This window comes from Somniosus microcephalus, chromosome 5, assembly GCF_052327205.1.
Source record: "Somniosus microcephalus isolate GS21.2 chromosome 5, FLI_Smic_1.0, whole genome shotgun sequence".
Classification (NCBI taxonomy): Eukaryota; Metazoa; Chordata; class Chondrichthyes; order Squaliformes; family Somniosidae; genus Somniosus; species Somniosus microcephalus.
In genome coordinates this window covers 20744226-20760617 of record NC_140991.1, presented here as the reverse complement: position 1 = coordinate 20760617, position 16392 = coordinate 20744226, and the positions used below count along the sequence as shown (strand labels likewise).

Here is a 16392-nt window from a genome sequence, read left to right as displayed (position 1 = left end):
CTTTATAAATTCCCCTGATTCTGACTGCAAGGGACCTACGCTTGACTTCACCAATCTTTTTCTCTTCACATATCTATAGAAGCTTTTACAGTCAGTTTTTATGTTCCCTGAAAACTTACTCTCATACTCTATTTTCCCCCTCTTAATTAATCCCTTTGTCCTCGTTTGCTGAATCCTAAACTGCTCCCAATCCTCAGGTTTGCTGCTTTTTCTGGCCAATTTATATGTCCTCTCCTTGGATCTTATGCTATCCCTAATTTCCCTTGTTAGCCAATGTTGAGTCACCTTTTTTGTTTTATTTTTATGCCAAACAGGGATGAACAAATTCTGTAGTTCATCCATGCGATCTTTAAATGTTTGCCATTGCCTATCCACCGTCAACCCTTTAAATAACGTTCCCCAATCCATCCTACGCAACTCGCGCCTCATACCATCGTAGTTTCCTTTATTTAAATTCAGGACCCTAGTCTCTGAGTCAAATACTTCACTCTGCTGCTTTCACTCCCATCCCAGTCACGTTAACTGCCAGCCCTCCTGCCATCGTCTGCACTCCACTTCACTCCGCTCCTTCCCCTCTTTAGGCCGAAGCTTACAGCTGGGACATGCTCAGTGCTGCCGACAGCCAATTGGTGAGCAGTTGCACGATGTAGAGGGAATTCAGGAGAAATTTCTGTACCCAGAGAGTGGTGAGAATATGGGACTCGCTAACGCAGGGAGTGGTTGAGGCAAATAGCATAGACGCATTTAAGGGGAGGCTGGACAAGCATATGAGGGAGAAAGGAATAGAAGGAGGTGTTGATGGGGTGAGATGGAGAGGGGTGGGAAGAGGTTAGTTTGGAGCATGAACACCGGCATGGACCAGTTGGGCCGAATGGCCTGTTTCTGTGCTGTACATTCTGTGTAATTCTATGTAATTATATAATGGAAGGTACGCAACAAGATTTTCCAGTTTAACACATCTTCCAATGAGGATCAGCTCATTAAATCACAGGGCTGCTTGATGAGTGAGGTGCAGAGTGCCAACCAGAAACAGCGCCAACTCACCAGCCATTTTCACAACGTCACGGTGAACCTTGTTTACGCTCTATATCGACTAACCTTTTGTCTTAATTTCTTTGATAGACTGGTCGCCAACTAACATAGCATATAATGAATGTATTACTAACAGCTGGCGTGGAGTAGCATCGGGGGAAATAACATTTTATTGTCCTGGTAGGCAATCCCAGGTGACAAAGTGATACATCACAAAACAAGTTCAGTGATGTTCTTGGACTGCAACACATATAAATGGTCAATATTAAATGATTTAAAGTAGAGGCCAACCGTGTGACTGGCCTACGCAAATTGGTGACCTCACCAAGGCCATCAGAGCAGTTGATAGAATCATAGGCAGCCATTCGGCCCATCGTGCTGCATCCCACACCCTCACTTTGTGTCCGTAACCCTGTGAGTTCCTCATCCTCCAGTACCCGTCCAACTCCCTTTTAAAATTATTGATGGAATCGACTTCCACCATCTTTTCAGGTAATCCCGGATCCCAAAAACTCGGAGTAAAAAAAATTCACCTCATCTCCCCTCTCGAGCTTTGCCAATGATTTTGAATCTCTGACCTCTGGTTATTGACCCACTCACCCGAGGGAACAGTTTTTTTTCTCTCTCTACTCTATCAAAACCTCTCATCATCTTGAAAACCTCTATTAGGTTATCTCTTAACTTTCTCTGTTCCAAGGAGAACAGTCCTAACTTTTCCAACCTCTCCTCATAACTGAAATCCCTCATCCCTGGTAACATCTGCCTGGAGGCAGTTCAGGGAAGGTTCACTCGGTTGATTCCGGAGATGAAGGGGGTTGTCTTACGAAGAAAGGTTGAGCAGGTTGGGCCTATACACATTGGAGTTCAGAAGAATAAGAGGGGATCTTATTGAAACGTATAAGATTCTGAGAGGGCTCGACAGGGTAGATGCAGAGAGGATGTTGCCCTTCGTGGGGGAATCTAGAATTAGGGGGCATAATTTCAGAATAAGAGGGCATCCATTTAAATTGGAAATGAGGAAGAATTTCTTCTCTCAGAGGGTCGTGAATCTTTGGAATTCTCTTCCCCAGAGAGCTGTGGAGGCTGGGGTCATTGAATATATTTAAGGTGGAGATAGACAGATTTTTGAACGATAAGGGAGTCAAGGGTTATGGGGAGCGGGCGGGGAAGTGGAGTTGAGGCCAAGATCAGATCAGCCCTGATCTTATTGAATGGTGGAGCAGGCTCGAGGGGCCGAATGACCTACTCCTGCTCCTATTTCTGTTGTTCTTACGGTCTTATCCTGATAAACCTCCTCTGCACCCTCTCCAAGGCCTTTACATCTTTCCTGAAGTGTGGGGCCCAGAATTGTCCACAATAATCCAGCTGAGGCCTAACCAATGATTTATAAAGTTCGAGCACAATCTCTTTGCTCTATGCCTCTATTTATGAACCCAAGTAACCCAAGTGCTTTTTTAACCACCTTATCAACCTGCCCTGTCACCTTTAAGGATTTGTGTACATGGACACCAAGGTCTCTCTGCTCGTCTACACTTTGCAAAATCATTTCATTTATAGTGTACAGACTTTCCATATTATTCCATCCAAAGTGCATCACTTCACACTTCACTGCACTGAACTCCATCTGCCACGCTTCTGTTGATGTGAGTGAAAAATTTTGCACTTGTGAATTAAGGGGTGTGCCTGTGAGGTTGGGATTAAGATGCATCTTAAAAGGAGTGAGTTCGAGTCCCACTCCAGAGACTTGAGCACATAATCCAGGCTGACACTGCAGTGCAGCTCTGAGGGCGTGCTGCACTGTCAGTCAATATTGACCAGGTACAGCGCCAACAACTCACCAGCCATTTTCGTGTACTCACATCGTGCAACTTGTTTACCCTCTGCATCGACCAACTTTTTGTTTTGACTTTTTTATCAACTCCTTGCACATCCACTAACGGTTGTCGCATTTGGTCACCTGAGGCCAGCATCGCGCACTCCCTGTATGTGGTGCAGTCTGGTGCACCAGAAAGCTTTCGCCATGCCTAGCCCACCGACGTGCTTCAGCCGCTCCTTAATAAGAGGGGCCACTACTGGGTGACAATCTTCCATTTGTGTCAGCCGTGGCTCAGTGGGTAGCACACTCGTCTCTGAGTCAGAAGGTTGTGGGTTCTGTTGTGTATTTTGAATGTTGTATTTGAATTGTCCCACATAGCTTACCGTAGTTGTGATGTGCATTGCACTATGGGAAATAGAGTGCATTAAGGGAGATATTCTTCTGGAAGTAAAGATGGCTGTTAACTGAACTCTGTCTCCTGCGTACTCTTTTAATTGTTATACAAGCAAGGTTATTAACCTCTTGAGATTTAACAAAAGTGGCGACGCGGACGTCTGAACTTATGTGGACTTGAGGAAGGGGAGGAAAAGCAGTAAGTAAATCGGGAAGGACATTTATTCGACTGTGAAACGATCTGTGAATTGAAGCACTAAATAACTGATAGTGATTTTAGTTGAGTTCAACATTGGAAGGATCCTTAGTGAATGATAATTAGGAGCCTGAGAGAAGGAAAATGGCTGGAATTATCGGTAACATTGGACCGTTTGATGAGAATGTCGAACAATGGAGCTCATATACGGAACGATTTGAATGCTTCACACAAGCAAATGACATTGGAGGGAACAAAGTAGTACCTACATTGTTAAGTGTGATGGAACCAAAGGCTTTCAATCTTTTGCGTACTTTAGTGCATCCAGATAAACCAGGGACTAAACAATATAGCGAAATTGTGGAGATACTAAAAGGGCATTTTTCACCCAAACCCCTAGTCATAGCTGAGAGGTTTAGGTTCCACAGGCGTAACCAGGAAGAAGGAGAAACAGTGACCATGTTTGTAGCTGCACTAAAAAGACTATCAGAGCACTGTGAGTTTAATGATGTGCTAAATGATACTATAAGAGACAGGCTAGTGTGTGGTATGAGAACTGAAGCCATACAGAAGAGACTATTAACGGAGAGTAATCTGACTCTACAAAAGGCCATTGAAATCAGTATTTCCATGGAATTGGCAGCTAAGGAAGCTCAACAGTTGGGTGCAACAGAAAAAGTGCACAAAGTGAGAACAGAGAGCCAAGGGCCATGTTTCCGTTGTGGCAAAACGGGGCATTTTGCGTCTGCATGCTGGTGTGTGGACATGGATTGCCACAGCTGTGGTAAAAAGGGACATATTCAGCGCGTATGCAGAAATAAAAAGGACACAGAGAAAACGTCAAAGGCGGAAGGAAGAAAAAAAACATTCAGACAAAAGACAAAGAAGCATGTCCGCTCTGTAGAACAGGACAAAACAGAGGCAAGTGACACTTCAGAGGAGGAACTATCACTGAACGTGCTGACTGTAGCTGGGAATTTGCATGGCTACTGGGTCTCACCCTTGCTAGAGGGGCAGCCTGTGCGAATGCAGATCGATACCAGGGCAGCAGTATCTCTTATGTCAGAGACAGTCTACAAAAAGACATTAAAGCACCTTCCACTTCAGCCAGCTAATATAGAGTTAGAGACATATACCGGTGAAAGAGTAACCATGAAAGGTATCACTGAGGTCACAGTTCAGTTGAATGGACAAACTAGGAAGTTACCACTCTACGTAGTTAAAGGAGACTACCCCTCCTTGCTGGGACGTTCGTGGATGGAGAGAATAAAATTAGACTGGTTATCAGTCTATATGATGTCACACAATGATCCAGGCTTAACCGCCATCTTAAAGAAACATGCAGAAGTCTTTAATGGAGAACTGGGTAGCATGAAAGATATCAATGTGAAGCTTCGTATTAAGCAAGATAGCAAACCCAAGTTCATGAAGGCATGACCCGTACCTTATGCCATCAGACCAAAAGTCGAGGCTGACTTAGAAGCCCTAGTTGAAAGCGGAGTACTAGAACCAGTCAGCGTGAGTGAATGGGCAACACCCATCGTACCAGTACTCAAGAAAGGGGGTGGAGTTAGGATATGTGGAGATTTTAAAGTAACTGTTAACCCTGTATTGTCAGTGGAGCAATATCCGCTTCCCCATATTGATGATTTGTTTGCGGGACTTGCTGGGGGCCAGAAGTTTAGCACAATCGACCTCTGTCAAGCCTACCTGCAAATGCATGTGGATGAACAGTCACGAGAAATGCTGACTATTGTGACGCACAAGGGCCTATTTAGGTATCGTCGACTTCCTTTCGGAATTACATCAGCTCCAGCGCTTTTCCAACGTGCTATGGACCAGATCCTTAGTGGATTGCTTGGAGTCCAGTGCTACTTAGATGATATCTTAGTTACTGGGTGTGATGACCAAGACCATCTGCGTAACTTGGATGCAACGCTACAGAGACTGAGGGATTATGGACTCAGAGTTCGCAGGGATAAATGCGATTTTTTTCAGGCATCAGTTGACTACCTTGGTCATGTGATCGATGCCACAGGCCTTCACAAGGCACCGTCCAAGACCAAGGCAATCGTGGATGCCCCAGCACCTGAAAATATCAGCCAGCTGCGTTCTTTTCTAGAGTTATTGAACTACTATGGATGGTTCGTACCGAACCTAGCCTCGATGCTGAGGCCGCTGCATTGGTTGCTATGTAAAGACAAGAAGTGGGAATGGACTAACAAGTGCCAGGAGGCGTTCATGACAGCAAAGGACACGATCCTGAAGTCAGAGGCTTTGACGCATTTTAACCCTTCATTACCAATACAGTTAGCTTGCGATGCATCGTCATATGGTGTGGGAGCGGTCGTTTCTCATATCATGCCAAACGGAGAAGAGAAGCCGATAGCATTCGCATCTAGGACTTTGAACAGAGCTGAAACTAACTACGCCCAAATAGAACGAGAAGCACTGAGCATCGTTTTTGGCGTTCGCAAGTTTCACCAATATTTGTACGGGAGACAGTTCACCCTACTAACAGATCACCGCCCTCTCACGACCATCTTCGGGCCACATACAGGGATTCCGTCACTTGCTGCGAGCAGAATGCAAAGGTGGGCGCTGCTGTTGTCTGCACACACATTTGACATTAGATATCGCAAGTCTGACCTGCACGGCAACGCCGACGGTCTTTCCAGGCCTGTCACCAAGACTATGACGCGTAGCATGGACATCTGCTATTTTAGGCAGGTGGAGAACGCGCCTGTTACTTCGACACAGGTCCGACGAAACACCAGAAATGACCCAGTGTTGTCTGCAGTGCTGGACATTATCATCAGGGGCAAGCTTGACAGCAATGACCCAAACCTGAAACTGTCGGTGCAGTCTGGGGGGAGGAGAGTGGTTATTCCACCATCGCTACGGAAACCAGTGTTACAGCAACTACACTCCGGAATGGTTCGTATGAAAGAAATAGCGAGGAGCTACTTCTGGTGGCCGGGTATGGATGGACAGATTGAGGACAAAGCTAAAACCTGTTCCTCATGTCAGAGAGTTCGTAATGTGCCACAGCTTGCACCTCTTCACCCCTGGGACATTCCGGAGGAAGCATGGCACCGCATTCATGTAGACTTTGCAGGTCCATTCGAGGAGAGAATGTTCCTGGTGGCTGTTGACACGCACAGTAAGTGGCCAGAGGTTGTTATAATGAGGTCCACCACCGCTGAGAAGACCATCGAGAAGTTAGGTGAGGTGTTCAGCCGATTTGGATCTCCGATGCAACTTGTCTCAGACAACGGTCCACAGTGGGTGTCACAAGAAATGGCTACATTCCTGCAGGTGAATGGCGTACAACATATCAGGGCTGCACCATACCACCCTGCGACCAATGGTCTAGCTGAGAGGTTTGTTCAGACCATGAAACACTCTATATATAAAGGCATCGCAAGGCCAGGGAACGCTTCATCAGTGCCTGAATAGTTTCCTGTTGAGTTACAGGAACACACCACATGCAACCACAAAAGCATCACCTGCCACTCTACTGCTCAAAAGAGAGCTACGAACCAACTTCGACCTGCTGAAACCGCCAAAGGTGAAAGACGTGGTACAGTGTCAGCAGGACAAGCAGATCAAGCGACGTGAACAACGCTCCAAAGACAGAGTCTTCAGTCCAGGTGAACATGTGTTGGCACGGAACTACAGTGGTGGACCTAAGTGGGTCCCTGCTACTGTCATTGCACAGACTGGTCCAGTATTCTACACTGTACGGACACCCGAGGACATTGTCTGGAAGAGACACACCGATCAGCTTCTACGAAGGGCAGCAACACCCACTGAACCACCAACAGCAGTTTATCTGCCATTGGGTGACGCTGTGGGTCATCCGCCTTCTACACCGAGAGGCTCACCTTCTGAGGAAGCAGCCGCTTCAGCCCCTATCTCATCAGCAAGGGAGACCTGTATACAGGCACCCCAGCCGCCTACACCTGTGTTGACGTCACCTGTGAGAGACAATGAACTGGAGAGCCAGGTTGACCGCCGGTATCCTACCAGAGAGCGGCGGGCCCGTATACGTATGAACTTATAGTTCAGAGACTTACCCTTTATCTGGGGCAGTATAATCCCCATGGGTATAGCAGGTTATTGTGTTTTAAAAATGTTGTGGTTCTATTGGGACATCTAATGTAAGAGGGGAGGAGATGTTGTGTATTTTCAATGTTGTATTTGAATTGTCCCACATAGCTTACCATAGTTGTGATGTGCAATGCACTATGGGAAATAGAGTGCATTAAGGGAGAGATTCTTCTGGAAGTAAAGATGGCTGTTAACTGAAATCTGTCTTCTGCGTACTCTTTTAATTGTTATACAAGCAAGGTTATTAACCTCTTGAGATATAACAGGTTCAAGTCCCACTCCAGAGACTGGAGCATAAAAAATCTAGGCTGACACTAACAGTGCAGTACTGCAGGGAGTGCTGCACTGTCGGAGGTGTCGTCTTTCGGATAAGACGTTAAACCAAGGCCCTGTCCGCCCTATCAGGTGGAAGTAACATAGACATAGAAACATAGAAGATAGGAGCAGAAGTAGGCCATTCGGCCCCTCGAGCCTGCTCCGTCATTCAATGCGATCATGGCTGATCATCCAAATTCAGTACCCGGTCCCTGCTTTCTCCCCATATCCCTTGATCCCTTTAGCCTTAAGGAATATATCCAACTCCTTCTTGAATATATTTAATGTATTGGCCTCCACTGCCTTCTGTGGTAGAGAATTCCACAGGTTCACCACTCTCTGGGTGAAGAAATTCCTCCTCATTTCTGTCCTAAATGGCTTACCCCTTATCCTTAGACTGTGACCCCTGGTTCTGGACTCCCCGACCATCGGGAACATCCTTCCTGCATCTAGTCTGTCCAGTCCTGTTAGAATTTTATAGGTTTCAATGAGATCCCCTCTCATTCTTCTAAACTCCAGCGGGTACAAGCCCAATCGACCTAATCTCTCCTCATACGTCATTCCTGCCATCCCAGGTATCAGCCTGGTGAATCTTCGCTGAACTCCTTCCATGGCAAGAACATCCTTCCTCAGATAAGGCGACCAAAACTGCACACAATACTCAAAATGTGGTCTCACCAAGGCCCTGTATAACTGCAGCAAGACATCCTTGTTCCTGTACTCAAACCCTCTCGCTACCAAGGCCAACATACCATTTGCCTTCTTAACCGCTAAAAGATCCCACAGCGCTATTTGAAGAAGAGCAGGGGAGTTCTCCCCAGTGTCCTGGCTTACATATATATATCTGTGAATCAACACCTAAAACAGATTATCTGGTCATTTATCACATTTGTGGGACCTTGCTGTGCACAAATTGGCTGCCGCATTTCCCACATTGCAACAATAACAACACTTCAAAAAGGTATTTAATTGGCTGTAAAGTGCTTTGGGATGTCACAAAATGTGCTGTAGAAATGCAAACCTTTCTTTCTAGTTTGTGCAGTGGTGACCGTGCCTTCGGTGGACCATTCGTGTGCACAGGGGTTACTTTCCCAAGGTAAGCTGAGTCAGGTTCACCACTAACATATGTTCATGCCGGACTAACTGTACTGTTGGATGCTTCATCGGGACCACCCCATTCACACTATCTCATTTCAGTGGCTGTGCAAGCCAGGGCGACCAACAGCCACTATACGCCAATTGGCTGGCGACCAACAGCCACCATGCGCCGATTGGCTGTTGACCAACAGCCACCATACGCCGATTGGCTGGCAACTAACACCCACTATACACCGATTGGCTGACAACCAACAGCCACCATACGCCGATTGGCTGGCTACCAACAGCCACCATATGCCGATTGACTGGCTATCAACAGCCACCATACACCAATTGGCTGGCTACCAACAGCCACTATACGCCAATTGGCTAACAACCAACAGCCACCATACGCCAATTGGCTGGCTACCAACAGCCACTATACACCGATTGGCTGGCGACCAACAGCCACTATACGCTGATTGGCCGGCGACCAACAGCCACTATATGCCAAAATAACAACAGAAAATGCTGGAAAAACTCAGCAGGCCAGGCAACATCTGTGGAGAGAAATTAGAGTCGACGTTTCGGGTCGAAACCCTTTTTCAAAACTGGAAAGGAAATAAAATAGATCGAAGGCAGGGCTGCGATAGAACAAAAGAAGTAACAGAGACATTAAGAGGTATTCAAAACCAGACGAGATGGTAATAGGACAAGTGGAGACAAAAGACGGCTAGGATTAGGTGTGAAGTGTACTGGCAGGGTGAGACACAGCTGCCATGTGGGAGAGAGAAAAAAAAGGAAAGGGGGGGGAAGGTAAAACCCAAAACAAAGGGGTGGAAAAAAAATATATAAGTAAAAATGTAATAGGGGCCGAGGTTATGATCTGAAATTGTTGAACTCGATATTGAGTCCGGAAGGCTGCAAAGTGCTTAATCGGAAGATGAGGTGCTGTTCCTCGAGTTTACGTTGAGCTTCCGTGGAACAATGCAAGAGGCCAAGGACGGTGAGGTCTGAGTGGGAATGGAGCGGTGAATTAAAATGACAGGCGACCGGAAGCTCGGGGTCACCCTTACGGACTGAACGGAGGTGTTCCGCAAAGCGGTCACCCACTATATGCCGATTGGCTGACGACCAACAGACACTATACACTGATTGGCTGAAGCCACTGCGATGCCACCAAAGCTGCACACCTACCTGGCAACAGCCGTGGGGAACTCACTCCACCAGCATCGCAGGAGCCATGCTTCAAGGTCACCAGCTGGTAACGTGCGGCACAGGGGCTGGCACAGCCGGTTGGGGCAACTGTCGGCCGAGGCCTGGACCCCAGACTCCCTCTCTTTGGGGATGGTGCCGTGGAGGGGTGCGGGGGACAACCTGCCTTGCAATCAATCTCCAAGCAGGCAGCGCCATCACGACTTTGGTAACACAGACAAGGGGGTCGGGTGCCGGGCTGCTCTGTTAGTTCTGTAAGATTTCGCAAGAATTTCCGAAATTTCTACAGCCAAAGGTTATATTTTTGATTGAAGATAACCTGGGTAGAATATACCTTTAAATATCCAGGGCATCAAAATGGCCGTCAGACCTCGTGGCAGAAGACAAAAGACAGTCTCTCTGCAAAGCACGGGCTGACAAAAAGGACTTGAAAGGCAACCTGTGTGTGTGTGCTATGAAAAGGATAATCAAAGATGGCAGTCCGACCTCGTGGCAGAAGACACCACACAGCCTGTGTGCATATGAAAAGGAAAATCAAAGATGGCTGACAAAGGGTTTAGAAAAAACCCCAGCCCCTGAAGCAATGGAGTATTTAAACTGTCAATCAAAGGCAGTTCGAGGAGTTTCACAGCAGGACAATCGATGTTTGTTTACAGGAAGTCTACAATGTTGACACAAAGGCTTAACCACTTGAGACTGCCAATCAATTGCGGTTCCAGTGACCACAGGACAATGGCTTTGTTTACACTAACATCCAAGGGCTGTTTACTCAGCAATTAAGGAAATAGACATGTTTTTTTCAAACCAAGACAGCTCTATTCAAACCCATCACGATGAATGGGAATACATTCAAAAACCCATCATAAGGGAAATGGGTAATTCATCCAAACCCCATCGCAGTCAATGGGGACAGTTTGGATCCCTTTTGTTCAGCCCAGATACATCCGGATTTGGGCGGGAAGATTTCGGCCCCAAATGGGGTATAAGATAGTTTCTCAAGAAGCCATCTCTCTCTCTCTCTGCAGCCTCACCTCCATGCCCTATCTACAACTCAGGATCCCGCCCAAGGGAGTGGAATACCAGCAGTTACTTTTAAACACTGGGGTATCTCCATTTTCAGGGTGGTGAAGAATCTAAGACCGCAAGGGCACGGAGCAGGCGTTCATTGGTGAGCATATATTTTCTGGCCCATTACAAGGCAACTTAGGATAGGTATTAGGGTGGGAATTAAGGGGATTTTTGTTAAAACTGTGATTTATTCAATTTTCCCTCGTTGTGTCCGTTTTCTCCTCCACTATTAAGTAACAGTGTTGCACTAAGCAGAAGAGTGCTGTAGTAGACACTAAGTACTGTGAGAATTTAAAATGTTGCATTTAAGTAAAGGGGTGTTCTACTAAGCAGAAGAGTGCTGTTGTAGACACCAAGTGTACTATATTAAAAGTGCTGCACTAGTTAAAGTGCTGCATTTAAGTAAAAGAGTGTTCGACCTAAGCAAAGGTGCTATAGTGAGCAAAGTGTACTGTATTAAAAGTGCTGCACTAGTTAAAAGTGCTGTATTTAAGTAAAAGAGTGTTTCACTAAGCAAGAGTGCTGTAGTAAACGATAAGTGAACTGTGTTAAGTAAAAGGGTTGTATTCAGCATAGGTGTGCTGTATTGATTATTTTCAATTTATTTCTTTTTTTGTTTCAATAAATACTGCTCTGTTTTGCACCCAACCACGAGTCTCGTTTCTGTCTACATCGCTACCGAATAAGTCCGGCGGTCAGAACCAGGAAAGGGGAGCGATTCGAACCCGCACGGGGGCTCTGGAGCAGCTCAGAGGCTTCTGACTGGCCAGAGACAATAACCCCAACCCCGCTTGTAATTCCTACAGTTGCCTGCACTCATGTCTGTACCTTGGATTTCCTTTCCCTTCATTTTTGCTTCTTAGTTCTTAGTCCCCAACCAAGCTTTGCCAAAGGCTGTTGAGGAATTGAGATGTCTTTTGAGACATTAGAACCTTTTGAAAGGCTTTGGGAATTATTGTCACCCAATTATAACACTCCCTTTAATAGTCCCGTCCCTTTAATTTCACACACTCCCCTTTAATTGTCCCCATTCCTTCAAACCTCTCTCCACACTACGAGCGTGCTCCCCGCACACATTTAAAAAGCTGCAGCTGTATAATTATAATAACAAGAAGCATACTTCACTTCCCGCCAGTGCAAAACCTGTTTCTGGTCATTCCCCATATAAACTGCACCCCGTGCCGTTAAATCGGGGTTCAGCTGTGCTTTCTGCTCTGCTATATTGCCAGTTTCCTGAAGCTGAACTCCTGGTTTCAGTTCGGGTATTACTTATCGGCCCCCCTCTGCCGTCCAAGGCTTCTTCAGCAGCACCTCCCAAACCCGCGACCTCTTCCACCTAGAAGGACAAGGGCAGCAGGCGCACGGGAACACCACCACCTCCAAGTTCCCCTCCAAGTCACACACCATCCTGACTCAGAAGTATATCGGCCGTTCCTCCATTGTCGCTGGGTCAAAATCCTGGAACTCCCTCCCTAACAGCACTGTGGGAGTACCTTCACCACACGGACTGCAACGGTTCAAGAAGGCGGCTCACCACCACCTTCTCAAGGGCAGTTAGGGATGGGCAATAAATGCTGGCTTTGCCAGCGACGTCAACATCCCATAAACAATTTTTTTTTTTTTTAATTTAAAATTTGTTTTAAAACCTAATAATTAAATTCTTACCGAACACGCTTTCGTCCTCTTCACTTAACTTGCTCAGGCATCGCTCCATTTCTCTTTTAATCATGCACTCCGGGTGGAAACCATTGGCCTGAAAAACAAATTGGAACAAAATGCACTTGAGAAATGTAAAACTGCCAAAAGCCACTGGCCTACCGCGGGACCTCCATCATCCACAGCCCCTGCAAACCGGTGGGTCGCTGAATCCCCCAAGTACGTTACAAGGAATGAAGGTAGGCACAGCACAAACAACAAAGAGAAACAATGGGCCAGAAATTCGGGTCCCAACGCGTGAGTACGGACGGGGTACTCACGCGTGGGCCCGGAGGAATTGCCGGTTTTCAGCATGCACAGCGCATGCGGGGAAAACCGCCATTTCCTCTCCTCTGACCCAAGGGGTTAAGAGGCAGAACGCGTACGGATTGACAGGCAGTGCGTGCGCAATGGAATTCCTGTTTCTTGACAGGTTTGCGCGTGTGTAAGGGCCTCTCCTTTTTACGAATGTAAAAAGGAGACGCAAGGACTTCATTCTTGAAGGTAAGTGGTCTTTAACTTAAAATTATTACATTTTTTCCACAGCTTTATTGTTTTTAAGGACTTTACAGTAAGGTAAGTGTAGTTTTAGACCCGATTTATTAAAAAATTATTTTTTTCAAAAATTTTATTAATTGTTTAAAATAGTTTTTTAAAGTTATTCATAGTTAATTTAATTATTGGGATGTTTTTTAAAATTTTATTTAAAGTTTAAGTAGTGTTTTGGGGTGCCGTACTTTTCATGAGTTTGACAGTTCTTACTCTCAAACTTATGAATGAAGTTTCCCCTCCCCTGATTGGCTGAACAGTGCTCACCTGATCCCAGCCGGCACATCGCACTAACTACGCCGCTGGGTCAGGTTAGCACAGCGTGCCGACATCAGAACCGAGCCACTGACAGGGAATCCACTGCGGGCCAGGTTTCAGATGTCGGCGCGCAGGGTGAGTGCACATCGGGGGCTTGCACGCGCGGCAAGCCCCCGACACCAAGTTCTGGGCCATTGTTTCTGGGACTGTTCTCCTTCGAGGTTAAGGGGAGATTTAATGGAGGCGTTCAAATTCGTGAGGGGTTTTGATAGAGTAAATAATGGAAGTGTCGGTAACCAGGGGACACAGATTCATGATAATTGGTGAAAACACCAGAGGAGAGGTAGAATCATAGAAAGTTACAGCACAAAAGGAGGCCATTTCGGCCCATTGTGTCCGCGCCGACCAACAAAGAGCTATCCAGCCGAATCCCACTTCCCAGCTCTTGGTCCGTAGCCCTGCAGGTTAGAGCATCCCAAGTGCACATCCAAATACTTTTTAAATGTGGTGAGGGTTCCTGCCTCTACCACCCTTTCAGGCAGAGAGTTTCAGACCTCCACCACCCTCTGGGTGAAGAAATTTCCCCTCAAATCCCCTCTAAACCTTCCCCCAATTACTTTAAATCTGTGCCCCCTGGTTTTTGACCCCTCTGCTAAGGGAAATAGGTCCTTTCTATCCACTTTATCTAGGCCCCTCATAATTTTATACATCTCAATAAGGTCTCCCCTCAGCCTCCTCTGTTCCAAGGAAAACAGACCCAGCCTATCCAGTCTTTCCTCATAGCTAAGATTCTCTACTCCCAGCAACATCCTTGTAAATCTCCTCTGTACCCTCTCTAATGCAATTACATCTTTCCTGTAATGTGGTGACCAGAACTGCCCGCAGTACTCTAGCTGAGGCCTAACTAGTGTTTTACACAGTTGAAGCATAACCTCCCTGCTCTTGTATTCTACGCCACGGCTAATAAAGGCAAGCATTCGGTATGCCTTCTTAACCACTTTATCTACCTAGCCTGCTACCTTCAGGAATCTATGGACATGCACTCCAAGGTCCCTTGTTTCCTCTACACTACTAAGTGTCCTACCATTTAATGTGTATTCCCTTTCCTTGTTAGCCCTCCCCAAATGCTTTACCTCACACTTCTCTGGATTGAATTCCATTTGCCAGTGTTCTGCCCACCTGACCAATTTATTGATATCTTCCTGCAGTCTACAGCTTCCTTCTTCAGTATCAACCACACAGCCGATTTTAGTATCATCTGCAAACTTCTTAATCATACCCCCTATATTCAAGTCAAGATCGTTGATATATACCACAAAAAGCAAGGGACCTAGTACTGAGCCCTGCGGAACCCCACTGGAAACAGCCTTCCAGTCACAAAAACACCCATCAACCATTACCCTCTGCTTCCTGTCTCCGAGCCAGTTTTGAATCCAACTTGACACTTTGCCCTGGATCCCATGGGCTTTTAACTTCGTGACCAGTCTGCCATGTGGAACCTTATCAAAAACCTTGCTAAAGTCCATATACACTACATCAAACGCACTACCCTCATCTACCCTCCTTTTAAAACACTTTTATTGAACTGGTATGCAATCCCAGGTGACAGTGACGTACACAAAGCCATGTGTGAATTTCTTGGACTGTAACCCATGAGGAGAATTTTGTTTTAACGCAGTGATTTGTTACGATCTGGAATGCGCTGCCTGAAAGGGCAGTGGAGGCAGATTCAACAGTAACTTTCAAAAGGGAATTGGATAAATACTTGAAGGGGAAAGTTTTGCAGGGGCTGTGGGGAAAGAGCAGGGGGGGAGACTGGGACTAATTGGATAGCTCTTTCAAAGAGCCGGCACAGGCACGATGGGCCGAATGGCCTCCTTCTGTGCTGTATGATTATGGCGTTTGATTCCGAGAGAAAGGGTGAATTACAAACAACAAAAGAAGCTGTGCAAAGGTCAACGTGTCAGACTGGTAGACAACTGGAATGGTGGATAGTGAATGCATTGCGAACACCTTATGTGTAGTATCAGCGGAAATAACACTTTTATTGAACTGGTATGCAATCCCAGGTGACAGTGATGTATCACAAAGCAATTTGTGAATTTCTTGGACTGTAACCATATAAATGGTCACTTTTCAATGATTTAAAGTATAGGTCAACCGTGTGACTGACCTACACAAATTGGCGACCTCTCTCGCCGAGGCAGCTGATGAAGGGAGTGAAAAATGTTGTACTTGTGAAGTGAGGGGAGCTTCTGTGAGGTTGGGATTAAGATACATCTTAAAGGAATGGGTTCAAGTCCAACACCAGAGACTCGAGCACATAATCTAGGCCGACACTCCAGTGACGTACTGAGGGAGCGCCGCACTGTCGATACATATCGGCCAGGACACTGGGGAGAACTCCCCTGCTCTTCTTTGAAATGGTGCTGTGGGATCTTTTATGCCAAGTTTATGAGGGGCAGGCTGGGGGGGAATCTGTTTAACGTCTCATCCGAGAGACAGCGCCTCCAACAGTGCAGCACTCCCTCAGTACTGCACTGGAGTGTCAGCCTGGATTTTGTGCTCAAGTCTCTGGAGTGGGGATTGAACCCATGACCTTCCGGCTCAGAGACGAGAGCGCCAACACCGAGCCACCTCCGACACCGAAAAGATAGCGGACAAG

The 16392-nt window shown here is 46.4% G+C and overlaps 1 protein-coding gene across 1 annotated transcript in view; it reads right to left on the bottom strand.

Moving 5' to 3' along the window:
- The window catches only part of adcyap1r1a (adenylate cyclase activating polypeptide 1a (pituitary) receptor type I), a 368079-nt gene that overhangs the window by 248541 nt on the left and 103146 nt on the right, over positions 1 to 16392 (bottom strand). The window contains exon 3 of the mRNA XM_085987415.1: positions 12891 to 12978. Within this exon, the coding sequence (XP_085843541.1) occupies positions 12891 to 12978 (88 nt within the window). The remainder of the gene's footprint in view (positions 1 to 12890; positions 12979 to 16392) is intronic.